The 27154-nt window shown below is 54.4% G+C and overlaps 2 protein-coding genes across 2 annotated transcripts in view; one reads left to right on the forward strand and one right to left on the reverse strand.

Annotated features, from left to right (window-relative positions):
* The first annotated feature begins 484 nt into the window (after positions 1-484).
* Positions 485-10190, forward strand: CEBPG (CCAAT enhancer binding protein gamma). The gene is made up of 2 exons (XM_006061376.4): positions 485-682; positions 6655-10190. The coding sequence occupies exon 2, from the start codon at positions 6750-6752 to the stop codon at positions 7197-7199; it is 450 nt and encodes a 149-aa protein (XP_006061438.1). The 5' UTR covers positions 485-682; positions 6655-6749; the 3' UTR covers positions 7200-10190.
* Positions 10191-13578: 3388 nt separating this feature from the next.
* PEPD (peptidase D) overlaps positions 13579-27154 on the reverse strand; it is a 120044-nt gene continuing 106468 nt past the window's right edge. The window contains exons 12-15 of the mRNA XM_025269021.3: positions 25920-26068; positions 17962-18146; positions 14542-14733; positions 13579-14105 (exon numbers count right to left, since the gene is read on the reverse strand). Of these exons, the coding sequence (XP_025124806.2) occupies positions 13968-14105; positions 14542-14733; positions 17962-18146; positions 25920-26068 (664 nt within the window). The 3' untranslated portion in view covers positions 13579-13967. The remainder of the gene's footprint in view (positions 14106-14541; positions 14734-17961; positions 18147-25919; positions 26069-27154) is intronic.

Here is a 27154-nt window from a genome sequence, read left to right on the forward strand (position 1 = left end):
TCCCTCCGAGTGGTGCTGGCAGTCGGCGGTGAGGCGTCCTTCGGGCGCCCAGCGTCCCAGGAGGCGAGCCCGGTGGGCCGTTCCAGGGAGCGACGCCGAGGCGGGGCTCCCCGAGGACGTGGTGAAACTAAAACAGAAATCGGTGATTCAAAACATCATCTCAGGAAATTTTGCTTTCCAAAGACAGGTGTTCCCTTCTCGAGGCTACTAATTGGTTCTCCAATTTCCACCGAACCTTCCCCGCTGTCGGCCGCCCACCCCTCGGAGAGCCGCCCAGCGCGCTCTCCCGGGGAACCCCGGGCAGCCTCTCCCGCCGGCCCCGCCCTCTCCGCCGAACCGTGGGATACGCCTCCGCCGCGTGCCCGCCTCCCGCGCCTAGACCTCCCGCAATTGGCTGGTGGCCCTGCCCGTCGCGGGGGGGGAGGGCGTGTCCCCCGCAAGACAGCGCTCCCATTGGTCACGACGGCAGCGGCCGCGCGCGCGGACCCGGCGAGGAGGGGAAGCCGGTGGTGGTGGCGGCTGCGGCGGCTGCGGCGGCGGAACGGGCGGAGGCAGCCGGTTTCGTAACCGTCGCTCCTCCTGGCTGACTCTCGGGCTGCGAGGCCTGGGTCGGGTCGGGCCGCGCCGTGCGGGGCCGCTTGGAGTGGAGGCCGCCTGGGAGCGGGCGGGCTGGAGGGGCCAGGTAAGGAGGCCGCGGGCGGGCTGAGGGAGGAGAAGGAGGCCGCGGCGCCGCCGGCCGCTCGCGTGGGCGCGGCCCCAGCCCGAGGAGACCTAGCCCGGCCCTGGGCGGCCGGCTTGCTGGGAAGGCCCTGCGCGGCCCGCGGCGCGGGCGGCGGCCCCGCGCGGCGTCTGATGCAACCTGCCGGCAACACTCGGCGGGGCCGCTGAGCTCATCCCTGGCTCCGGCCCAGCGCCACGGCGCCACCCGCCGACCCCCGCGTTCCCCCGGCGCCCCTGCTGCCGGCCGGGGACGGGATGCGAGCCCGGCTGTGCCCCACTCCAGAACCCGGCCCTCTTGTTTCTGCAGTGTGACTAGCCAGGCTCGTATTGGCCCCTGGGGATAAAGGGTGTTCCCAGAATAGCAGAAGGTGGATCGCGTCCTGTTGAGTGCCACCTGGGATTATTTCCTGCAAGTCCTAAACGGCTCGGTGTCGGGCAGTCGGGAATCCAGTTCAGAAGTTGGTAGAAAAGTAGGCAGGGAAAGCAGTTGATTTTGAAATATATGACTTTACTCAAATAATATTGTGTTTGCTTATGGAGCTGTACTTCGAATATATACCCTGCGTTGACTGTTAAGCACAGGTTCGATGAACGTGCAGCCGCCAAGAGTAGAATAGGAAAGAGGAGGGCAAGAAATGAAGCACTTCATTAGCGTGTTTGGAGGGAACACAGGAAAACTGCCAGCCGAGGTGCCTATGTGGAGAGGATGGAAATGCATGTTTGAGGGGAAGGAGAATCTGTTCTTCGAAGTAAGCTTGTGGGTTTTTATTCTTCAGAAGGTTTAATTGCTTGGCTTTCCTCTGATCTGAGGTTTGTGCTGTCATCTAGCATCTTACATAAAATGTGTCCGTTTCAGAAAGGTGTTTAACATTGGTGGGTTACCCAAAAGTTGGTAGTTCTCTCTCCCAGGATACGCTGTCAGTTGAATTCTTGTTTGAAGAGATTATCCTTTAATTCAGGTAGGATATGGGATGCTCAGAGACACATTTGAAATAAAATACTATGGAGGCTTGCTTTACTAAGAAATTTAGTCTGTAAAAACCCTTGATAACTAAAAGTTAAAATCTGATCAGCTGTTACTACTTGAGTAGTATTTGGGATAAGCTATTCTTAAAGTTGATTCACTGTTTTGGAAAAACTTAGTGTAAACAAGGCTAAATAATTACAGGATGCTAGTGAGCTGAAGAACTTTGCAGTTTCTTAAGTCCTACTTCTGGTGGGCACACTTGGCAGATTCAGCCATTTTAATACCTGCCTGAAAAACATAGGTAGAACCTAAACTTAATTTTTTTTTTTTTAACCCCCAGAATATCCTCTTAACTTCTCAAGATCGTGTTATAACCCTCGGCAAAGTTGTCTGATCTTGGACAGGTAGTTTCATCCCTAGGGATTTAAACAGCACCTGGTGAGCCCTAGGTGAAGATGAATAGGGCAGAATTCATGTGGCTGAATTTGGTGTTATGGCCTAAGATTGCCCCACCTGATCACAGAAATGGTAAACACAGGTAGTCACGATTCCATGTTTCTTGTGTGTTCTTAGGCCGGAGGTAGGGGATGCTCCTGTGGGTTCTTATGCTGATAGGTACATTGGTCTCCTGCATTTTTGGTTTTCCCGACCTATCAGTAAAAAGAAAAAGAAAAAAGAGCATGACTCTAAAAGATGTATATTTATAAACAGTGTGGTGTGTTATTAATAGTTGGTGTGTGTTGTAAATGACACCAAAACTAGAGTAAAACGATGACATTAAAAAAAGACAAAAGAGATTTTCTTCTCATACTCCAGTGGACCACGTATAGGCTCCCTGAAGGAGTATACTCATTTGTGGACCCCTGTTTTGGGTCATGAAGCCAGCATGGCAAATGCATAGAAATCCTGCTCATTTGGGTGTGTGTTAGGGTTTGACGGCTTACTTCACTTCATTTGTGGTACTGAGTTGCCAAACCCTGGCAACACATGCCTAAGAACTTGAGGGTGTGGAAAAATGTAACTGGACAAAGTGGAAAATAAAGGTTCTCAACTGAATGAAGCAAAGACTAGACATGAATGACCTTCACTGTAGAGGCTGGGGACTAGAGTAGCAAATGTTTTTATTTTCCAGTATACCTTTAAGACAGACCAAGAAGACTGTGTGTATCTTGAAAAGAAAGTGAAAGTGAAGTCGCTCAGTCATGTCCGACTCTGCGACCTGGTGGACTGCAGCCCACCAGGCTCCTCCGTCCATGGGATGCTCCAGGCAAGAATACTGGAGTGGGTTGCCATTCCCTTCTCCAGGGGATCTTCCCGACCTAGGGATCAAACCCAGGTCTCCCGCATTGCAGGCATCTTATCTTAGTAACACTCAATTTAATTATGGTTGTTTTAAGAGATTTTAATGCTAGAGAATCTTATTTTTATATCAGACACTTAAATAAATAAATGTTTTCTCTGAGCCTTTTGAGACTGTATTCAACAAACGTTTCTTGAGCACCACCACTGGATGCTGGGCGTATGGTGATAAAGACGGAGGCCTGCCTCTAGCTTATTCTACAGGGAGCCACACTGTGGAGCTGGCATTGACAGAGAAACTAGGGGGACAAATTGGACAAAAGCACAAAGTGCAGACCATTTGGGGGAGTGATGTTGGCTTCCAGTATTGTTGAGGGGTGATGAGAAAGGGAGCTGGGCCTGAAGAGATTTGATCTGTATGTGGAAGCCACAGATGAATATTCAGCGAGAGGCTGCGACACGCTCAGGTTTGAGTCCTCGATTGCTCTGGAGACAGTGGCTGGGGGGACACTGCTGCAGCGGGGCAGGCTGTGCCCGAGAGACGGTGTCAGCCTGAGGTGACTGTGGCGTAGAATGGAGAGGGGTGGTGGAGTAAGGTGTTTTGGGGAATACGGGTGGGTAGAATACCAGTAATACCAATGATTTGAACAGATTTGGAACAAGGGACAAATATCTGGATATTTTGGAGTGTAGATCTTCATTGGGGATATTGGAATTAAACATTTATTTGGGAAGGAGGAGAGGAGGGATAGCTCATTGTATATATATGGAAAAAAATGACAAGAGAGCTAGGAAAATGCTTGAGACATTTATTGTCCCAAGTGAAACTTGAGAAAATTTTGATTTTGCTGTACTCATTCTAACATTTTGAGTTTTCAGTGTATCCCTGATTTGAATGAACGTCACTTGATTTAAGAAATTTGACTTTAAAAATGGTACCCACTCAGCCCATCTTTCTGAAGATCTGTGGTTGGTTTGTGGCAGTGGCTGTGAAACGGTGCTTGCGGGTCCTGTCAAGACGAGCTTAGCTCTGTTCCGAGACTGCTGGTGCCTGCGTCTGGGGCAGCCTGAGCATTTGCGTGTCTGCCAAGGGGATGCTGATGCCGCTGGTTCAGGGACCATGCTTTTGGGAACTGCTGCGTTTCAGTTTTCCTTCTGCTTCCTGCCGGAGGGATTCGCAGCAAGGAAGCAAGGTGCCGCCCTGCTTCCTGTGGACTGAACTTTGGAACTGCATTTGTCCACGTAGGAGCCAGACTTTCGTTTAGGGTTGAACATCCAGATTTGAAATAAGCTTATTTTCCATTGTAGGTGCTCGTTAAATGTTTGTGAAAGAAACAAAAGCACAGATATCAGTGTAAACTGCAGAACTGTAAACTGTATGTAGCATTTCGAGGTAGCTGTTTTACTCAGTGTAAAAAATAAAATTGGAAATCTGTTTGGAGTAAGTCTTAGCCCCAGTTAGCTCTTTGACCCCCTTTCCATGGTGGATAACTCTTCACCTTGAGCACTACTTTCTTGGCTTGTCTTTGGTTGGGGAAATAAAAATAACTCCTTTTTTTTTTTTTAATCTCCCAGTTTCCCTTTCTTACATATTTTACCAGTTTGATGATTACTATTTGTTTTACAAGCCAAGGACTTATTTTCAAAACCTTGTCTGCTGAGTTCAGTACCTTGGCAAGATGAGTCAGACAGAGGTGAAAGCACCCTTCCTTGTTCTGGTGTCTTTGAGAACAAAAACGGGCATGAACTTCACTAAGTTTGGAGCCTGTAATAAGTGTTTTTGGTGACTGAAGTTCATGGTATAGTGTCAGTGTCAGAGGGCATTTTACATCCCTCCTTTGCAGAGGGGGAAACGGAGGCCCAGAGAGGGAAGGGGTGTGTCCACAGTGGGACGCAGATGTGCGAGCCAGGATGAGAATCGACTTGGTTCCTGGTCTCTACTTCTTTAGATTATTGTTATCTCTGAGTTTACTAGGGATTAGCTTTAAAGACTAACAACCCAGTTGGTATATAGAAGATAAATAAGATGAACATAATCATTGATTGTTGAGATAATCCCAGGAGAGGTGTTAAACAAGTTCTTAAAAATTGAGTAAACACTTCACTTTAGACCAGTAGATATGCAATAGTATAGATGGCCAGTAACACTATTAATGCTAAGTGTGGTGCAAATTATCCTGAACTGCCACTTTTCAACTGGAAGGAAAAATAGGCAACATGATAAATTATCAAGGGAAATTGTGAAATATTCATTACTGAAGATAAACTTGGAGTAGATATCCATCATGGTTTGGAAGGAAGCTTTTGGTGTTTCCTTAGTACCGAAGTGAGAACAGATGACCCCTTTTGCTCAGGACTGCCTGTGTGGCCTGAAAAACAATGGAAAGCAATGATACATGGCCTTTTGAAAAACGGCCAATACAGAAATGACTTGCTAAAGGTTTGGGCGAAGCTTTTCTTAAGAATTGTGAGGTGTACTCATTTGAAGCTGTTCATGGTTGTGGCTTCAGGTTTTTCCACTGATGCAGTTTTGTGGAAAGAGAACAGGGTCGTTTTATGGCTCCTGCACTGCTTCCTCTGTTTCCAGCAGCGTGTGACTTCTTGGTGGGCATAATTCACTCAGTTTAGACAATCTGTCTTGAAGTGGCCTCGTGATGATAGGCTAGGTCTGCTTTTGACACACCTTAAGGCAGTTTTAGGACCAGCGTGGATTCAGAGTAACCGAATATGAGTGGTTTCTGAAACGGAATGTTTCTCGCGGCAGCACTGCAGATTTGGCCTGCCCTCCGTGCTGCTTGAGCGGCGCCAGCCGGGTGCAGGCCTGCCGCTGCCCGGGCTCTTGGTGCAGCCTGACTCCCAGCTTGCACCTCCTTGGATGCATCATCAGGGCCTTTGTTTCTCTCCTTGCGGCATCAGGTTGACAGTGTTGAGATGTGTTTACTAGTTGTCAAGAATTAGGAAAACACTAGAAGCTGGATGAGATGGGGAAGCAAACTGGGTGTCTCAGAGCTCCTCAATGAGCCAAGAAACTAACTTAGGAAATCTCTGTAAACTACCGTCATTTGAGGTCATTAGGAAAATAAAAACAAGCCAAAAAACACATTTTCAAAGTATCCCATACAGATACGCTTTGGGAGAACAGTTAGGTCCTTTGTGGCTCAGTCTGCACATTGGAGTAAGGGCCACGCAGAGACGGCGGTGCAGCGTTCCCGAGGAGGCCGGACGGGCGCTCTGCCCCTGCCTCCTGATTTGACTTGGACCAGCAGTTGAGCCATCGCCCCTCTTTTATTGCACCGTCTCTCCTGTTATAACTGTGTAAAGGGAGCACCTCACAGTTCTCTCTCGCAGACTGCCAAGTGCTGTCATTCATATGCGCCACCTAACTAGTGACACTGCTTTGTTTTTTCCTCCCATTTTTGGTAACAGTCACAGATGGGCAGTCCCCTCAGGGACTCAGGTGGGTTAAATTTGGCCGTGTGGTGCGTGTGTATTAACTTACTTCTCTAAATTACGTGACGTAGACTTCTGAAACATGGGAACAGTCGGCAGTTGTTGTGGAGGCTTCTCAGCATAGTCAGTTAATATTGGCCTGCTGTTAAGTACATGCGAATTTGATCTCATTTGATCTTGTCATTTCCAATATTTTAATGCAGTTTTTTCTTAAATAGGTACATGTGAAGATTTCTTGGCAGTTCAGTGTGGAAACCATTGATCACCTTGTCTTCATTCTGCTTGTTCTGTGTTGACAAGGGAGCGTGCCCAAATGAGCAAGGCATCGCAGCAGAACAGCACTCCGGGCGTGAACGGAATAAGTGTCATCCATACTCAGGCCCATGCCAGCGGCTTACAGCAGGTTCCTCAGCTGGTGCCCGCCGGCCCTGGGGGCGGAGGCAAAGCTGTGCCTCCCAGCAAGCAGAGCAAAAAGAGCTCACCCATGGATCGCAACAGTGACGAGTATCGACAGCGCAGGGAGAGGAACAACATGGCTGTGAAAAAGAGTCGGTTGAAAAGCAAGCAGAAAGCGCAGGATACGCTGCAGAGAGTCAATCAGCTCAAGGAAGAGAATGAACGGTTGGAAGCAAAAATTAAATTGCTGACTAAGGAATTAAGTGTACTGAAAGATTTGTTTCTTGAGCACGCACACAACCTCGCAGATAACGTGCAACCCAGTAGCACTGAAAATACGACAAATCCTGATAAGGCAGGACAGTAGAGCTCACCCCTTCCAAACTTCACACCTTGTGGCTTGAACATTTAAGGTGGGACTACCTACACCTCTCATATCAGCGGCTGAACCGCCATTATTCAGAGATCCATTGAAGGTTGTTTTCTAGGGTCAGCCCTGAAGAGCTGATTAGCTAAAAATGTTAGACGTGTAACTTGAATATCTGGTTTTAAATGATAAGGATTTTTGTGGGGATAAAAAACACTTAAAGGTATATGGTGAAAAAAAAAAAAAAAAAAAAAACCTGCCCTGGAACCTTGATGTTCTTAATAAATGCTGACTTCCCAAAAAAATGTTTCTTTTTTAGGTTGACAAAAGGAATGGGGAACTGGCAAGTCGTGCGGAAGAGTCTTGGTTTTAATGGATATGGTTAATTGGATGAAAGAAAGCTGAATGCGACCTCTGTTCATCTATTTGTGACTCGTTTCTAAATTATGTATTAAAAATGCTTAGGGCTAATAGAAACCAATCACTTTATAATTTGGAGTGATTTTATGTATAGCATAAACCCTGTTTCAGCATAACTAGTTTTACCCAACAAATACTAGTTTTTTGAATAGTGATGACAAGTTACGTAAAGAAACCCCATTGCATTTTAAAGGCAGTATGCACCCAACTGGATTAAAAATAGAAATAGCATTTAGGAAGCAAATAGGTTTTTTAAAAGTAAAAGCAAAGCATATTAGAATTACACTCTTGGGATACCTTTGGGTTATTGGATTGGCATTATTTTGTTAAAATTAAAAAAAATCAATGGTTTAGAGAAACTCCGTATCAGTTTTAGCTTCTGCAGATGCTAGTAAGCTTTTTTTTTTAACACCATTTGCACAGCCTGGTTAGTAAATCAAAGGATCTTAACAGTTTATGTCCACCCAAATTGCGGGTTAGGATTTTGAATATTAATTTCAGCAGGTAGTTTCTCTGTTCACATACATTGCAGTGGGGCCGAGGATTTTGAAAGCAAAAATTTCCTGTGAAGGCTCACTTGTATTTGACCTTAACCAGCTGGTTATTAGAAAAATACACTGTCAACTCCATGCCATTTCCCAAAATAATAGCCTAACAAAACTTGAAAGTATAAGGTTTAACAGTTAATTTATTTCACTTAAACACATCTTTTTGTATTGTTTTTGTGACATTTCTTAGTTAGTGGGCTCTATTCTTCCAGACTTTTGTACCACTTTTTATTCATTTGTATGCATTTATGTCCCATAAATTATTTTAGCAAGAAAATACTGATAAAACTCAGGATATTGATATTTCTGTTGAGAAGAAAAAGTGGCAGTCGCTAGAACGAGAATCTCTAGGATCTGGATTATATCAGTGTTGGTAGTTTTGATTGCCCTTGTTTTTCTTTGAATGCAACTCTAGCTCAAATTTGTTGGAGTCTGTTTTTTTCTTCTTCCAGTGTTTGTTTTTGGATGACCCAGGCTGGTGACAAGAGGCTGAGTCACATCAGACTTAAAGAGTTACCAGCTATCTTATTTGAATGTGGTCATTTTTAGGCTGCATTGTTGTTTCACACCAAGACCCTGGGACATTGTAACCAGGATGCAATTCAAGTTGCACCCTCAGGTGGATGGAAGAGTGGTGTCTGTGCCCTTCTGGTCAGCAGCAGACATCATAGTGCCCTGCAGCTCAGCAAAGCCATTAACAAAGGCCAAGAATCCCTTCTGCATGTGACACGAGCCCAGTATTGTCCCATGAGAGCCACCATCCCAGGATGGCTAACTCCTGATAGAGCCAGGAGACAGGATAGGGGTTGCTGTTAGGGTCCAACGTTGGTTACCCTGGTTGGAGTATCAATCAACTTGTAGGTTGATGGAGGAGATGCCCCAGAATCCTGCTGAATCTTCAGTAGCACCTCACTGGGGATGCAGTTAGGTCTCCTGAATCCTCAAGCATCTATAAGAGGTGCTACAGACATTTTAATCTCTTTATTTACTAAATAGTATCTTTCAGAAATGAATGTCCACATGGAATTTATCCTTACCTATTATATGAAGTGACCTAACTATCTTGGAAAAGAAGCTTTCGGGAAATCATCAGGAATGTACTCGGTTATTTCAAATAAGAAAAGAAGATTGGAACTTTTGGAACAGTTGATTCAAACTTTCCTTTTACCTATGCAAATCAGAACTAGCACAAGCAGTCGTGCAGTTTTATGCATAATGTAAAAAAATGTTAACCATGGCCTTGACTGTCTTACTGAAGTGTTTGGGAATGAAAGGTTTTCATTTGATAGGTTTATCAGTATAAAATGGAGGGAACCCAAGTATGGGGAATGGGCAAGTGTAGAGCTTTGGGAATTGTAAAGGACTTGTAACTTTTTTGTTCTGTAGGTTTCGTATGAACCATTAGGATATGACCTGCCTTTGCTGGCAGGTCTAGTGGTCTAGGAATTAGGCTTCAGTGTAAATTTCCAGCTGCCTCTGAGTCTTCTGGGGTGGGTGCTTTCTGACTGGTCCTGGCTGCGGGTGGTGCCAGTGAACAGTGCTTCCTGCTGTCCGGCCCCTTTTAGTTACTGGGGTGTGAGCTCATGCTTTGGACATTCTTACCAAGAAGTAGTAAGATTTCAATAAAATATGACCAGAACTTTGAAATTCAGGTCATGAGTGTGAAATTCTCATTTACATAAAGAAGTAGAAGTATGTACACTTTAATGTTTGAGGTTAAAAGGAAGGAAATCATAGCAGCTTTTGATGTTTCTTAATCCCCGTTAGAAGGTTTGAAGCTTTGTACCTGAACAACCCAGTTAAAGCACTAGGAGTGTTTTCGATGCCTTAGAAATAGAAAAGTTTTGTCTGACAAAAGCTAGGAAGGAATAAAGTCCATTCTATAGCTGTTAGATCTGCCTCTCAGGAAAAAGTACTTGTTCTTTTTGTTCCTGGCTTTCCTCAGTTTGTGAGATAACTCTATTTTTTTAAATATAATTTTATTTCTTTCAATGGATTTGAAATAAAAAAAACTTTGGAATAATGCCTGTATTTCATTGTGGGTTTCTTTGTTAGATGCCAAGAAAGTAATCCAAGTTTGTTCGCCAGCTCTGAGGAGCAGGCAGATGGATGCCTGCGGCCTCTATGTGCTCAGCCCAAGGCAGGGGTGAGGCGGGTGTGGGGGCACGCAGAGGCGCTTTTGTCCCGTCTCTGCCGTGCTCAGTTGTGTCCAACTCTTTGCAACTCCATGGACTGTAGCCCTCCAGGCACTGTCCATGGGATTTTCCAGGCAAGAATACTAGAGTGGATTACCATTTCCTTCTGCGGGGGATCTTCCTGACCCAAGGATCAAACCCATGTCTCTTGGATCTCCTGCATTGGCAGGCAGAGTTTTTACTGTTTGAGCAACCACGTCTAGGCTTCCCTTAATGACAGGAACATAGTTGTCTCTGAATTTAGAGTGCCTCTTCTGTTACATTCTTTGTCACCTAATGTAAAAGTATATACCAGAATAGAGGGAGCAGAAACTCGCATCCTGCTTGGACACCTAGTGTCTCAGAGTGCAGCCTCCACCTTCAGGGTAGGAAATCAGTTCTTGGGCTTTGAGGTCGACGGGACATCAAAGTCAGGCCTTTCCCCTCACAGTACAGTGTATAGTACGTGCACTGTCTTCATCTGAGTGTCTGTAAAAAGGAATTCATAAATACAAGCCTGAGAAAAGCTGATCTGAGTGTTTCAAGGGAAGACACCATCTAGATCCTTGTCTTCTATGATCCTTCAGTTATTTTCATGTCTTGGGAAATAGATTTCTACTTCATCTTAATGAAAACTGGAGTGCAGTAATGATTTCTGCGGTAGTACATCCCATTTCATTTTTATGAATTAGTTGTAAGTTAGCATCCAATAACTTGTCAGGAAATTCTATATCAAGATGGTTGTGGGGGTGCCAGCCCTATTTCAGTAAAAGCACTTTAGACCTACTGCTCAGTGGCTGCCTGGGAGTGAAGAGCGCATGTGCCTTTTACACGTTCTAGGGAGAACAGCAACCCTGAATACCCTTTTACTGCAAAGTCCCCGCTACTCCCAGCACTCCAGACCTGAAGGTTATGCAGGGGTGTCCAGAGAACAGGGCTTGGAAGAGAATGGAGTTGTTAGGCGTCACACATCACACTTGTTTGCAGCCCATTTACCCAAGACTTGCTTCCTGGGAAGCAGCTATCGGACCAGATGCCTTTGTACATCGCCACCTTTCAGCTCTACCTCCTGAGTCTCCGGACTTCCCCGGCCTCACCTCCCCTGCCCCACCTTCTGCAGGAGACATCACCCTCTCTGGCCTGGCTTTGATCTCCCCGGAATCTTCCACACTTTCCAGATCTTCGTGGTTCCCCAGTACACTCGGTGAGACCCAGCCTCCCTGGGATGTGGGTCTGCTCTTGCTGCCTTTACCACCACCCTGCCCCGACCCGGCCCCAACTCTCCCGCATCATTGCATCACTGCTTTGACAGCAGGGCTTTTCTCAGCACTCTACCCCAGGGCCGGCCGCCTTAGCACAGCTCTGGAATGGCTTCATCCCTCTTACTTTTCACTTCCTACCCTTCTTCTGTCTCAGGCCCCTGGCTTTCTAGGCAAAGTCAGTCTTGTTCTACTTTCCTTCTTGGCACTTTTCAGCGTTTGAGACAATCTATTTGTGCATGTTTAAGGAGAAGTCTCTGAGACTCCAGGCTCTGAGAGCTGGGGTCTTGTTTTTATGCCAACATTGGTATATAGGAGATACTCATTTCTTGAATGAATACCTAGACTTTTCCTGGATTTTGGAAAGGCTTTTTGGCACTCTATGGCTTTCTGGAACGGTCTCTAATGAATTTCTGAAGCTGTACAAATTTCTGCAAAACTTGGAGACTTAGGACTTGAACGCAGCCTCTGAAACGTGGGGCGAAGTAGGTGACTGCTGTGTTCCTGAGTCCTACTGCAAAGAACGCCCTTGACTTGGCCACCTGGGTCCAAGGCCCATTTCTGTCCCCATTGTCCCTCTGGGACGAAGAGCACTTAGTTACTGAGATTTCTCCTTGAACTTTTTTATTGACTTGCTTGATAATCAGAGCAAACGTTATGTGAAATGGGCAGTTTTGGTATTAAAACATCTAAAGGGGAGGAAGGAGAAAGATGTATTTTTCAGTTAACACAACTAAAGTGTCCACTTAAGAGTTCCAACCTAATTTTAACTGGTTTTATCCTGGGGGTGGGGGGAACTTGAAACCCTGTGCTTAGAATGTGGCTTGCAGGTACAGCTGGGGGTGAGAACGATTTGGCAAACTCAAACTGACCCTCAGAAAGACAGCCATTCCTCAAAATGCTCAATATCATGAATAATCGTAATCTGCTTGTCAGCAGGAAACCTTAAAAACTGGATGTTACAAATCACTATAAAAATAGTGATTTGAAACCAATACTGCTGTATTTTAATGAGGCCACATCACAAGCACTTTCTTATTATTGGCATAGAAGGAATCAGTTTGTACTCCTCTCTTCAATAACAGTCTCTGGCTTGGGCTATGGTTTCCCCGTCCTGTCAAGGTTTCATCTGTGACATCTGTCCTTCTCACCTGCCCTTCACCTTGGCTCAGAAACTCCCAGATGTGCAGAGACAAGCCTGGGATGGCGTGCAGGATTCTAGAAGCTGGCTGCAGAGTGGGGGTGGGTCTGGGGGACCGTGGGAAGGCTGGGCAAGCAGAGGAAGGCTAGGTGTCTGGCCACTGGCAGGGACTGAGCCAGATGGCCCGGGTGCTCCAGTGCCTCAAAGTGGAGCTCAGCCAGTGGGCTTCCACTCCTGGGAGACAAATGGACTCGGCGAACGTGGAAGGAACGAGAGAGCTCACCTTTGCCATGGTGCTGCCTGACGCGGCAGTGTCTCTCAAACAGATGCTGGCTTTACTAGCATATCTCACGTGAAAAGGAGACCAAGGACAAGGAGTCTGCAAGTCGCAGGTTCTCGGGTAACTGGGCTGTAAGTGCTACACAGTTCTGGCCACTTCGGGAATCCAGCTTTGAGGCAGTGCGTGTGTGCGTGTTCAGTCACGACTGTGACCCCATGGGCTGTATTCCACCGGGCTCCTCTGTCCATGGGATTTTCCAGCAAGAATACCAGAGTGGGTTGCCGTTCCCTTCTCTGGAGGATCTTCCCAATCCCGGGATCGAACCCGCATCCCCTGCACTGGCAGGTGGATGCTTGACCACTATGCCACCCATATCAAAAAGGCTGCTTACTCTACGGTCCTCCTTTGCACCTGTGCAGAGGCAAGACAACCCCATCTACACATTCGGGCCCCCAGAGGGCTCTGCAGGGTCACTTCCCAGGTCTAAGCGTGTATTCATCTGCAAAGGGAAAAAAGAATGGGGGGGGGGGCGGGGGCGGCGGGTATGGGCACAAAGGTCCATTTTAGGAAAACTTTTATTGCAAATTCCATTCTGTGTATTGATTTTGAGAGAAAACATCCTGAGCAGAATACAAATGACAGCAAAATACACATTTAGTTGCTAGTAAAGAGAACGGGATTATTGAAAATAATGCGATAATTAAAAATTAGCATTCAAAAAGCCGCTGACACTCAAGCAAAGTAAAGACATTTAGATGAAGGGTGTGATCCCACAGAAGAGTAGTAAGAAAGTTTCTCCAGGGAAACAGCATATTGGGTGTGATCAAAGGCCGATGATGTCACGTGTGATTTCTGAGCACCACTGGGGCTGATCAGCAGGCCTCCCTTCATGACGCAACTTGCGAGGCCGGGGCCCAGCCCCCTACCCCGGGGCACATCCGTGGCTCTACTTGGGGCCAGAGAAGGGAGCAAAGGCCTTGTCCTGGCCCGCCATGCACGCTTCTACCTCCTCTACTGTGCGGGGCACGCAGGTCAGCAGCTCCATGCCAGTGTCAGTCACCACAACGTCCTCCTCGATCCGGACCTGGTCAGACGGATGGACACTCGTTATCTCTGAGCTGCCCTTGCGCGCTTGGTTTGAGCATCAGGCCTGACAGCTCCAGGCTGAGTGGGAAGAGCCCTTTCTGTGGAGTGGGCAGCATGGCCCAGGATGGGGCGCTGGCCTCAAGGCCGCTGTGTGCAGCTGCTGGGCAGAAGGCGCCTCCCACAGGACATACGCTCCTCCACCCGCCTACCCTGGCCTGCCCCCTGCTAGGTGGGTGGCAGTCCCTGGAGCAGGCAGGGGTTTTGTAGGAATCTGTGTCACTTGTGTTGAGGGCCGGTGACAGACCATGAGAAAGGGTGGGCCAGGTGTCTCTCAAGTGAGGAGAGTCAAGATTGTGCCTCCTGTCCTGGAGGACAAAGAGGTGACAGGTGTGGGGGGAAGGGAAGAGGGCGTTCTGGGAGCAATCAGCACTCACCCCACCAAAACCACGGAAGCGCTGCAGGACCTCGCGGTTAAAGAAGCAGGAGCGGGCCGGGTCGGCCAGGGCCTCCTCCAGGAGGTGGTCGATGAAGTAGATGCCCGGCTCCACGGTGAGCACCATGCGCGGCTCCAGGCGCCGGGCCGTGCGCAGGCGCTGCAGGCCGGGCTCATCAATCCGATCCACGCCCTGGGTAGGTGGGTGGGGGGCGGGGGGAGGGGAGAGGGCAGTGAGCGGGGACCCAGGAGGGTGCAGCCCCAGGCCGGGGCCACCACCTCAGCGGGAGGCAGACGGAAACAGGCGAGCGTGCAGGGCACCCGCCCCTGTCCGTGCAGGCATCTACACGTGGGGCCTGGCTCTGGCCCCTTGGGTCCCCCTGGAGCCGCAGGACGCTCTGTGACCTTGGGGGTCTCCAGCCCAGACTCGGACTTGCTGGGCTGTCCACGGTCCTTCAGATAAAGCCCTCTGCTCTCTGCACGCTCCCCTGGATTTCTCGTGTCCCTGCCCCTTGTCACCCCTAGAACTGTGCCCCATGGACACTTGTGCACACACCCAAGGCATGCTGCCCCTGCTGACCCAGGGGGCTGGCTGAGGGTCTGGCTGCCTCACCCAGGCCCTCTCCCCGCCAGGGGAGCGGTTGAAGCCAAACCTGTGAAGCCAAAAAAGCTCTTAGGAGGCTGCAGGGCCTCCCAGGCTGCAGATTTCTTCCAGGCAGCTGGTTTCCAGGCAGAGTGGAAACCAGCCCTGAAGTGCTGGGCCTGGCTCCCTACAAGCCGAGGCCCAGGTTTTCCATGTGGCTTTCCAAGAAGAGGGACAGGTACTGTCAGCAGGACACCAGCCCCGGCTCATGTGTGCACAGATGCACTCAGCCCGTGTGCATGGCCTGGGGGTATGGCCCGCGAGGAGCACACGGGGCAGCTCCACACCACACCCATGTGCTGGGCCTCCGCTGGGCCATGGGACTGGCTCTCAGCTCCCCCCCAGCGCTCACAGGGGCGTGGCCGACGGGGCAGGTGGCAGCTAGGACACTTGCAGAAATCTCCCTGCCTTCCCCAAGTCCTGGAGGCACCCGTCCGGCCCTCGGCCAAGGCCTGGGAGCAAGCGGGCAGCAGGCATGCTTTCTGGTCGGCCTCTGAGCTTGCCCTGCCCCGCTCGTGGCTCTATGCTGGAAGCCCAGCTGCTGGAGATGGAACTGTCATTTCTGACTGTTTGGGGGCCAAGAACATCAGACTTCAATTAGTGGTTCATGTAAGGTAACCAGAAACGGGCTGGCTCAGCCTCCATCCATGGCTGGGCACAGCAGGGAAGGCTGTGACCGTGACTCCACGAGGGCGGGGACAGCGGGGCACTGTGTGCACGGCCACCCTGACCAGGTGTGAGCCAGGCTGGGATGGAGGTGACCAGGTGTGAGCCAGGCTGGGATGGAGGTGATGAGGGGACACCAAGGCCCTGTGGCCCCTGGGCACAGTCGCCCGTCTGGTGCGGTACCTGACCCCACAGTACTATGTGCCTGGAGGGTCTGGGCAGGTGGGCAGGGGGCGCAGGAGGGCACAGTCTGGGATGACGGTCCCCGTGCTCAGGCGAGAGGTGCTGGGGGTTGGGTAGCAGGGGCCTATCTCCTGCTATCTGAAGCCTGCATCTGCCCCCTGGGCAGCCCCTCCCCTCCGTTCCCTTCATGCTGCCCCCAAGAGCCAACCTTTTCTTTCCAAGGCTGTCAAAGTCAGGGGCCTGGCAGAGGCAGAGAGCTGACGAGGTCTCGCCTCCCTGATCTCCTTGGTGGCTGTGGGGCTGCGCCAAGGGTAGGGGGTTTGTTCAAACTTGTACAGACGGCCTTCTCTCCAGATTTCAGGACCACTGGTCAGACTGGAAGTGAGGGGTGAATGGAAGGGATCGCAGAACACTTGCTCCCAGGAGTCTGCCCTATAGGCCTCACCAAGGACGGCCAGATCAGGGCTGGGAGGATGGAGGCGGGGCTGAGTAGGGAGAAGACCCCATGAAGGGGAGAGGCCAAGCCCCTCAGGCCTGGGGACTTTAGCCTTGTTGGGGTTGGGGGGGGAACCCTGCCCACGCCGGGTTCACGCCGGCTTCCGCTTGGGCTCAGGGCTTGACGGGGCCTCTGCTGCACTGGGCTCCAGGCAGAGGAGACCCAGATGTGTCTGTAGGCCTGAAATAAAACAAATGACTTTTATAGGAAAAGCCATATTTTTTCCACAATGTTTATCTGTCAGAAGAATAGACTCTGTGAGCACAAAGGACCGCTTACTGGAAAAGATGAAAACAGTTTGCTGCCAATTTTCTCTGGTGGAAAAAAAGTGCTTTGGCGACTAATGAATAACGAACCTCAGTTAACAATGTCTGGAAGGCTCCGCTCTTGGCTCCCTGTGCACAGTGTGATGGATAGAAATTAGGAAATTAAAACTGATTTTGTTTCTCCAAATTTAACTGTTTACACTTGAGGAAAAAATAATTGAATAATAATGCTTCTCTTGAGCAATCCCCCCCCCTAAAAATCATTCTTAGAGCTTTCAAAATACCCTGCAGCTAAGGGGCCAAGCCATCTTGGCTAACTGGCTGGTGGGCCCCAGGGCGTGCACCGATTGCATAATCCACCCCCCTGTGCTTCGGGCACCCGGCCAGACGGCAGGGCCGGCTCACCCCCACCCAGAGGCCTGTGGAGGCTGCAGCCACCTGCCCAGCAGAGCCTCCTGAAGCCTCAAGCTTTGTCTGGGTGGTCCTTTTGAGGGTTGGTCAGTAGGAGGGGGAGGGGAAAGCCTGGCCTGGAGATGCCCACACAAGCCTCCCTGTCCCGCAGAGCATGCCTCCTGGAGACGAGGAGGCCATGGGGGCCCTGTTGGCCCAGGCATCTAGGGGGACAGAAGCTGTACCAGGAGAGGGTGGGGCAGGACTTGCAAGGGGCGCTGGGCTCAGCTCATCCCAGGATGGACTGGCCACCAGCCTGAGGAGCCTCGTCACACCTGATGAATGAAGCCAGAGGCAGGACATGACGGGTGCACTGCCAGCCCATCACTGAGACCCAGCTTCGGGGCTCCCACGGCCCTCTGGGGACCCCGTGCACTGCACACTTTCAAGGCAGGTGCTGCCCCCAGCGTGCAGCCCCAGGCCCTGTGCAGAGCACACCCATTGCCTGCCAGGTTCTGTGGAGGCGGCCACCAGGGGAGACGCCCTCATGTAAGGACCAGGACCCTTGGGCGTGGGGGGGATCAGGGCAGTGACCTGGGTCGGGATCAACCCCTGGGTGGGGAGGGACAGCAGGCCTTGCCAAGACCCCAGTCCTTCACATCCTGCCTGTCCCCCTACACTGCGGCCATGTCCCAGAGCCCCACCCCACCCCCAGGGAGGGCCAGGCTCAGCTCCAGCTCACAGGCAGGCCGCTTGGGCCGACGCACCCACACTGACCTCAGGGTAGCCTCCCACGTCGTGCACGTCGAGGCCCAGCAGGTGGCCGAGCCCGTGAGGCATGAACACGGCTCCCAGGTGGACCTGGACCATGGCGTCCACGCTGCCGGTCAAGAGGCCAATGCGGGTCAGCTCCTCCAGGTGGATGCGGTCGGCCAGGCGGTGCATGTCGGGCCACCAGACACCTGGGGCTCAGGAGGAGGCTGCAATGAGCTGTGGCCTCTGGCAGCCTGGCCAGAGCTTCCCAGGGCAAGGTTGCGGGGGACACAGGAAGCCCTTGCACTGGCTAAGGCCAGGGAGCCTGAGGCGAGCGGCAAGACCGATGCGGCCCAGGCTGCCCCGGCAGGGCTCTCTTAGCGCAGCTCTGGACTTGAGACCCCTCCTCTCTCTCTACTGTGTCCTCGGGGCTAGGCTCCTCTCACCCACAGTCACCCACAGGGGCCCAGCTCCCGTTGTGTCTGCTCCCAGGGCCAGGCTGCTGCTGCTGCTGCTAAGTTGCTTCAGTTGTGTCTGACTCTGTGCGACCCCAGAGACAGCAGCCCACCAGGCTCTGGTGTCCTTGGGAGCCCAGTAAAATCTTTGGCATCAGGAGGAGAAAAGCACGTGCCCCCAAGAGCCGATGCGGGGCAGCCTCAGTGAGCCCCACAAGGAGGCTCAGGTGGGGGTGGGGGAGGGGCATCCTTGCACACCCCCCACATGGGGGGCTGAATCATCCTTGGAGCTGCTGTGGGGAGCAAAGGTTTCTGGGGTGAAGGTGCAGCCGCCACAGCCTCACCAGCAAACAGGCAGGGGTCTGTGGTGACCATCTCTGTGGTAGCCCAGATGTCCAAACCCTGGGCTCTAATCAAACTCATCCCGGCCCCATGTTTCTGGGGCAAAGGTCACCATGGAGAGCGTCCCTAGGCACCAAGTTCTGAGGACTGCAGGCTCTTCGGAGCCGCCTGGCCCCCAGGGAGGCCCTGAAGGGCTGGAGCCTCAGGCCCTCAGGAAGCGGCCTCCAGGAGCCTCGCTGTCAATGGGGCACGGCCGCCTTGCCCACTGGGCCTCCACAGAGCAAGGGCACTGGGTGCTCAAACGGAGCACAAGAACCTAGGCTGGCAACGCTCCCTGCCCCACCTTACAAGGGTGGAGCTGGGGACAGGCCATGTGCCAGCCAAGGCCAGCAGCCCTGGGACGAACAAGGCCAGGAGGACAGGGTGGGACCTGCACCCAGAGAGGGTGGCCAGGGCCGGGCCCTGTGGCCCCTCCATGTGGGGCGTTACCCTGGCTCCCAAGGAGTTGCTCAGCCATGCCCCGATGATCTCGGCTGCAAGAGGGGAGCGATGGGATTCCACCCCTCAAGGGGCCTTGCTGGACTCTGTACTGGTGAGGGGTGGGCCACCGGGATCTGAACCTCTGGGGCTGACAGGGAGCAGATGATGGGCCCAAGAGGTAGAGGGAGATGAGACACAGGCCCTCCCTTTTCAGACACTTGCTGGGCACCAGTCCCCCAGGTTTCCCCCTATCCTGCCAGAGACGGTGGGCCCATGTTTGGGGTCTCGAGCTGGCTAGAGGCCCGGGGCTGATCCAACCTCCTGAACCCCCAGGACCCAGGGTCTGAGCTGGTGGTGCTGCACCCCGATCACCAGGCAGTGGCTAGTGCCTGGCACAAGACACAGGAGGCCAAGGGTGGAGGAAGCCCAGTCTTGTCCAGATACACAGCCTCCTTGGAGTCCAGCCCTGTTCTATCTGCCCCAGCCCATGAAGTGGGTATGGCATCCTGGGGTCTGGAGTCTGGTTACGACCACTTCACCATGGGTGGCTGGGTCTGCACTCCTTGGGGTAGAGCCAGCGAGGGGAGCTTTTCTCTGATGGTTTGGCATCCTGAAATAGAGACCTGGGTAACCAGGTCCCAGCTAGGCTGCTCACCTGCTGTGTGGCCTAGGCAGGCCTTCACCTCTGGGAGCCTCAGACGCTTCCTTTGTCAAAAAGCCACGACACTGGTTGCAGAAGCTGGCTGTAGAGGCTCTGGCATCTACTGGGGACCAGCTCACTAAGCTCCCAAAACTGCCACTGTTCATCCATCACTTGTGGCCAGTCAGACCATAGGTTCGACCCTTTATGATCAGTGCGTCCCTGGGGCAGAAGCCAAGCCTTCCCAGCCTCGGACACCGCTCTTTTCCTAAAATCGACTCACCCACCTTGCCCTCCTCGGGCCAGGGACCCCTGCTTCAGAAGCACACCGAGGTCCTTGCACGACAGACCCTTTGCAGAGCTGGCTGGCCTGTGACCCTCCTGCTCGAGGTCTCAGCGTACACATCAGCCCCTCCCGGAGCGACCTCCCCCATCGCAATCACTCTGCTGTCCCGGCCAATCTGCACCTTCTTCCGGGCCCAAGTATGCTCACTTGCTTCTAGGGTCTCTCCACCAGGAGGGCGGCTGCCTCTCCAGGGCAAACCACAGCCTGGCAGAGCGGGTGCTGGTCCAGGGGTGGGCGTGCAGCACGCTCTTTCCTAAGGCCTGCCCCTGCCCAGGGCCTCTGGGCCTAAGAGTAAGCCCCCAAGTAACCCTGCGAACTCTGCTCCCATCACTTGGCCTGGCCCCCGGGACCGGGCAGGGCCGATGCCCCAGGGCAGCTCCATCTATCTTGGGCAGGGCCTTTTCGGGCCGCCAAGTGAGAGGCCCGGGAAGCAGGCTGACTTCAAACCTGGCTACCTTCCACGGCGCGGGGCTGCGGTCTCGGCCGGGCCCAGGCAGCGGGTGGGAATCAGGTATAAATCAAGCTCTGCGCTGGCAGCTCGGCTCCCCTCCTGTCCTCGCGGCCCCTCGTGGGGGCCGGACGTGCAGGCCCCGGCGGTCCCCGCGGCGCCTCTCGTCTTCCTCGCCTGCGCGCCCTTGGGGAAGGCCGTGCACACGGCTCTCTTGGCCGGGAGTGGGAGTTTCTGCCTGTGTGTGGTTAGGGTTGTGACAGTGATTAAACCTCCAGCAACTTGGCCCCAGTGTCTGGCCCGGATGGTGGTTACGACACCCACGGCCAGGGCAGGGGCCCCTGAAATGAGTGGAGGTTACTGTCCCTGGGCTAGGCTGCAGGGGTGGGCACAGGCCAGAGGGTCTCCCTGCCCGCCTAAGGCCCCAACGCCCCAGCTCCTTGGCCTCTGCAGCCCGTGGGCACCTCTGAGCCCACAGGCCTAGCCAGGAGGATTGGGGTTCCCCCGAGCCTACTCACACTAGGGATACTGCACAGGGATCACACTGCAGAGACCGGGTCATCTGCCCTGCCTGCCTTCCCACCACCAGCAAGCACCGAATCTCATCCTCTCTTCCCAAAACCTCTCTTGACCCCGACGCCTCCATGGGCCCCCACCTCTCCTGGACCCCTGCCGGGTTCCTCCCCACTCCTCACCCCCGCTGCCTCCTGTACATGGCCGGGACACCAGGCCATCTTTTTGGAGCACGGGTCAGACCAGGCCAGTTCCCACCCCGAGAACTGATCCCCAAGCTCCTTGGCCTGGCTTCCCTCTCCAGCTTCACCCCCACCCACTCCTGAGGTGCCCCTGTGCCTTCCACCTGCCATTCTCTCAGCTGGGACACCTCATCTTCCCAGTCTCACTCCCCTGCCTCCCGTGGACCTCTGTGTTGAGGCTTTCTCCAGGAAGCCCTCCCTGATTGCCTCTTCCTCTGCTGCCCGAGCTAGGCAGGGAATGGTCTCTGAAACCTGAGAAGGCGGGGCCTATGCCCTGCTCTGAGTCTGACAACCACGTGGCCTGACCGGGAGCCCCAGCCTCCCTGTGGCTCTCTTGCAGCCAGTGCTATGACTTGATGGACCCAGGATTCACGTGTGCCCCCAACCCCACTCCTCTGTGCACTCAGGCCCAGGGTAGCAAGGCGGCATCTGCGTTTTGCACTGTACCACCTGCCTTTTGGGTCAGAGGGACCTGAGTCCTGGTGCCTAGGTCCCACTACGTATCCAGAGCAGCCTCAAGTCACCGACTGGTCTTTGTGCCCACCTGGCCCCATCGGACCACACCTTCCCCTGATGGGCCAGGAGCCTGCTGGGCGTGCTGCCTGGCCTGGCTCCTGGGAGCCTCAGCAGCATCCATCATGGCTTTGAGGCCTCCTGCCCAGAGCGTGACAGCCCTGGGGGCTCCGAGGCCCGGAGCCGAGCCGGGAAGGCAGTGGAGGGCCCCTTGAGCTACATCCTCACAGCCCATCCAGACAAAGAGCTCACTTCATCCGAAGACAATGGCCCTCGGGGGATGACCGCGCGCCAGGCCCTGGGGGTGCAGGAGGGAAGGCTCAGGGCCGGGGTCCCAGGGCAGGCCCCGTGGGCTGCAGGGAAGCATCTGGCAGGCCACGCTGGCGCGGGGCGGAGGGCTTCTAGCCCACCCCGCCACACAGCCTTGCCTGCTGCCAAGACCTCGTGGGACCCACTCACCCTGCAGAAGGGCAGGGGCAGCACGCACCACGATGCTGAGTTAAGCATGAGCACCCCACGCGGTCCCCATGTGGTCCCCCACCCCAAACCCTGGCAGAGAGGCCAGGGAGGGCGGGAACTCACCCACTGCCCTTTGGCCAGCAGAGGGGCCTCTCTCAGGCCAGAGGGGGACACAGGGCCTTCACCAAGCACAGTCCTGGCTGTGCTGGTTTCTGTCCTAGGGCGCCCCTGGTCTGCATGGCATGCTGTCCCACCACCTCTGCCTGCTGGGCCTCTGTGTCCTGCACCATCTCTAAGGCGAGGCCTCAGGGGAATCCAGACACTGCAGCCCCTGCCCCCACCAGGGAGGGAGGCAAAGCTGGCAAAGGGACCCTGACCAGAGTCTGCAGAATGAACAGCCTTGCCCTATCCGGCGGCCAGCTCAGACACTGGCTCTGGTCCCCGCCGTGCCCACAGCACCTCCTCCTCTCATGGGGGCCGGGTGTCCCATCAGCAAGCCCATGGGAGCCCATGGAGACAGGTGGCCGGCCCAGGATGGGCTCCTGCCCTGACGTGGAAGCTTTGCAGAGATTTGCTTGCGTGGGCCAGAAGCCGGCACGTGGCCACTGCATCCACCCCCCACTTCACCACGGGGCCGGTGAGGGTGGTATTTCCCCCAGGTGCCACCACTGCCTGGCCGGCCCTGCTGCTCTCTCGTGCAGCCTCTGAGCGAGCTCAGCCCTCCTTCCCAGGCTGCGTCTGAGTGGCAGGGTGGGACACTCCCCCCACCGCCGCCGACCCCTGGCCTGCCTCCCTCAGTCCCGGAGCTGTACCCCGGGACCCGTGTGCCTAAGCACTGGCCCCTGCCTCTCCTCTGGGCATCTTGCTGTGACCCTGGCTGTCTCTAGTCACTCATCCCTGGAAGGCGCAGGAAGCAGTCACACAGTCTCTGAGGGTGTTTGTCTTGGCCCAGGAGCCAAGCCCACAAACCAGGGGCATTTCCGCTAGGACTGGGCACGGGGCTGACCTGGCCACGGCCTGTGTGCTACTATGGGGAGGCGACCTACCCCCTCTGAGGGCAGCTCTGTGAGCACAGGACCCCTGGCCTGCCTGGCCTGCGACCCCAGGGAACAGTGTGTCAGTCTTGAAGTGTGGGGTGGGGGGCTCGCTGGGGGCTCTGCTCCATCCCCCCCGCCACGGGAACCTCGAGGCCCCCAGTGCAGGGCAGGCCTGTGCCCCGCTGTGTGCTGGGGGAGGCCTGCCTCACAGTCCCCAGGGACCATCTCGGCTGAGTCTGGCCTGTCAGGGCCTGAAGCCTTGTAACCGCCCCCAAAGTCACATGGCCAGGCAGTCCCATAGGACCCTGGTGCTGGGACCACGCACCAGACCCTTTTCAGTGCAATCCCCACAGGCCCTGGGGATTGGCCTGTGGACCTGGCCACTTTCTGAGCAGAAGTGAGGCTGCTTTGTTGGTTGACTGAGCCGGCCAGGACACCACCTGGGGAGGTGCCATAGATCCTGCCCAGGACCCAACAGGTTTGCCTGTGGGTGGGTGGTGTCTCCCCCGCCCTGTCCCAGCACAGGGATGGGTCTAAGCAGGGCCAGGAGTGTGAAGCCTGGAGCTCCCAGGTAAGCAAAGAGCCCCAGGAGAGACACTGTCCTTCCAAATCCCTACCTGCTCAACATCCCGCCAACCTTGCCCGCAACCACTGCCATGCCTCAGCCTCACTGCCTGCCCCAGTCTCCAGTGTGGAGTGTGGCAGCAGCCTTCCACCCTCTGTAGCACAGCCTGGAGCCAGGCTCGGGTCCATGCAGGTCCCTCTATGCTCCTGGAGGGATCTGCCATGGGCTGTGGGCGCACCAGGGTCTTGGGGCTGTGCACCTGCATGCCCTCTCACCAGCCCAAACCTTTTGCGGCAAGTGAAACGCTTATCACTTAAACAACTGATGTTCAAAGCTGAACAGAACCTTCTACTCCTTCTCTCCCTGGGGTAATGCAAGGATATCAGGGGAGGAGGAGATGGTGCCCCTTACTCGGGGTGATGGCTCCACACAGGTGGAGTTTTACAGTAACAGGTGCCATGTACCAGGGTTTAAAGGTCAGAAAGTATAAAAGGCTCCCGGTGAGCACCCTCCCTCCCCGCCGTGCCCCACCCAGTCTGTCTGTCTGGCTCCCTTCCTGCCCCTCCCCCCCGTGGATTTACAAGCACTTGTGAATCCACGTTCTTACTCCCCTCGCCCTCTTCTTTATCACCTTTTGTGAATTCTCCACCTCCTGCACTGCTCTGTCTTTATGCAACAGTCTGCCCTAGAAGTGTCCATACTAACCTCTACCTAGAGAGAACTGCTGCTTTTTAAACAGCGCAAGATGCTGTTTTCTTCTGCAGCTACTATACCAGGCCAGGCCTGCGGATGCGGTCACCTGTCCCGAGCTGAGCTTTCAGGTTTCCTTCCTTGTCTCCTTTTTCGGGTGTATCTGAGTTCCTCATCTTTGGACTCATCTGATCACCAGGCTTTGTTTCCGCCGGACAAGTGAGAGTGCGGGCCCTCACCCCTCCCTGGCTCCCCAGCACTGGATGGGGGCATCCGGAAAGCCCTGCTCAGTTTGCCTCCTCTGGAGGCAGCAGCCGCTGACGAACCCTCACAAGCAGCACCTGGCCAGCAACAACTGGACACGGGGTGGCAGAGGCTCCAGGCTGAGCCGTCAGATTCTGGGCCCTCAAGAGGCGACACTCGGGGGCCTTTACAGTTTAGGGGCTCAGGATCTTTCCTTCTTTTTCCCTTTGTAAATACAGTAAGTTTCCTACATACGAATGAGTTCAGTTCTGACAAGGTGTTCGTGAAATCCAACCAAATTAGCTTAGATACCTGACTTACAGACAATGCCAGACACGTGAACTGATTTGAGTGGCTGGACATGTGCACACACACTGGCATCTTTGAGAGCTCACGACTTGAAGGTTCGTGTGTTGGGGACTGACTGTAAAAGTTCCATGGAGAAATACAAATCTGACCCCCACAGTCCCCCTGATTCCAGTATGAACTCAGAGTCCAGCCTTCAAGGCCTATCAGGCCAGGTCCTCAGATGGCCCCACAGCCTCTGCTCATCACTCCCCACACACCAGAGAGACACTCAGCTCCTGTCCACCCAGGCGCAGCCCCAAGTGAGGGTGCTCCACGCCCAACCACAGGCGAGTGTCCACACTGCCAAGCTCTTGCTGGAGCAGCCGCTGCTGTGCGACAGAGCAGAGGACATGCTGACATCCCAGCGGCCAGTGTGGACAGGGAGACGTGCAGGAGAAGGTCGGAGGGGACAGGGGGTGGCCTCGGGCTGAGCTCCCCGACCCCCCTCAGCCCTGTCTCTGCTTGGTGGCCAGCCCCCTTTCCCAGGAGTGGCGCTGGGGGCCTGCTAGCATCTGGAGCCTTACTGGCTGAACGTGAGAGGTGGGGACAGAGTCAGGTCACTGCAGAGCGCTGGACCTTCTTCTCAGAGGTGCCCTGCCCCCTGGCCACCGGCATCCCCATGCCAGGTGGTCCTCCCCCCAGGCCCCGCCCCTGCCCTCACCTGGCTTCATGGCGCTCATGACGGCCCGGCAGCTCCGCAGCACCGCCTCGTAGATGGCCTTCTGGTCTGGGGTGAACTTGCCATTGGCGGGGAAAGAGCACGTGATGTCAGAAGCGAAGCAGTAATATTCACCGCCCATGTCGAACACGCTGCCAGAAGAGTGGGCATGAGGCTGGTGGGACACCCGGGGGCACCCGTGCCCCCTCAGCCACGCTTCCCTCCTGCCCGGCACCTAAGGCCGCTGAACCAGAGACTTCTTGCAACACGGCCTGTGCAGACAGCAGTGTGGGGCCCTCCTACCCCGCTGTCTCCTCATGGTGCGCAAGCAGTAAAGGACCCAGGGGCACCCCGGGAGGCTCCCGCTCCAGAGCAGGAAGGTTGGGGGAACGTGGCTGCCCACACACCACACCCTCACGGCCCCCGCTGGCCAGGTCCCTGGATGCCTGGCTGTGGGGACGCCCTGAGGGAGGTGTGGAGGTATCCCCAGGCCCCACCTGCCACCTGGCCTCCACATAGGCACTCCAACAGCGCCACCTCCCCCCAGGGGCCACCCTGCACCCAGCATGGGCACAGCCGCAGCCACAGGGCAATGCTCGTGGGAGCCGGATGGGACCTCAGGACAGATGCACCTGCCTGACAGAAGACGTGGGCTGAGGCACAGCGCCTGGCTCTCACAGCCCCAAAGGCCCCAGTGAAAACCCAGCCAACGGCTCTGCTCTAGTTCTGAGGTCCCCTTGGTTCAAAGAGCGTGGTCCTCCCCTTGCTGGGTGGTGGTGGGGGCAGTGTGCTCTGCCAGGGCCTGGCCAGCAAGTCTCCGACTTGGGGGCTGCCTGGCCCCCAGCATCCCTGGGTCACAGAGCAGAGACCAGGAGGCACAGAGGCGGGTGTGGAGAGTGTGGGAAGAAGGGAGAAGCGGGAGCCGGGAGCCCCTGCCAGCAGAGGCAGGGCGGCGCTGGGACAGACAGCAGGCTGCTGAGTCAGGAGGCCGGGCCTCTGGGCTGCCCTCTGGACACCCCGTGACAGGGCCCCGAGCCGTGGACCTGGGCCGGAGTGCGGGGAGCCGGGCTCCCACACCCTCGCCGCCTGGCCCTACTGTCAAGGGCAGGTGAGAATCCTGCCTCACACACCCTCCACACGGAGATAAGACAAAATGAGGGAGGCGTTGCCGGGTCCAAGCTTGGCTCTCACCAGGGCACCCACAGACAGTAGTGGGGTGCCCAGAATGAGCAGCCTCC

This window comes from Bubalus bubalis, chromosome 18 (genome assembly GCF_019923935.1).
Source record: "Bubalus bubalis isolate 160015118507 breed Murrah chromosome 18, NDDB_SH_1, whole genome shotgun sequence".
Lineage (NCBI taxonomy): Eukaryota > Metazoa > Chordata > Mammalia > Artiodactyla > Bovidae > Bubalus > Bubalus bubalis.

Excerpts from the sequence above, each read along its gene's own strand:
- CEBPG (XM_006061376.4), top strand. The coding sequence starts at position 6,750 with ATGAGCAAGGCATCGCAGCAGAACAGCACTCCGGGCGTGAACGGAATA.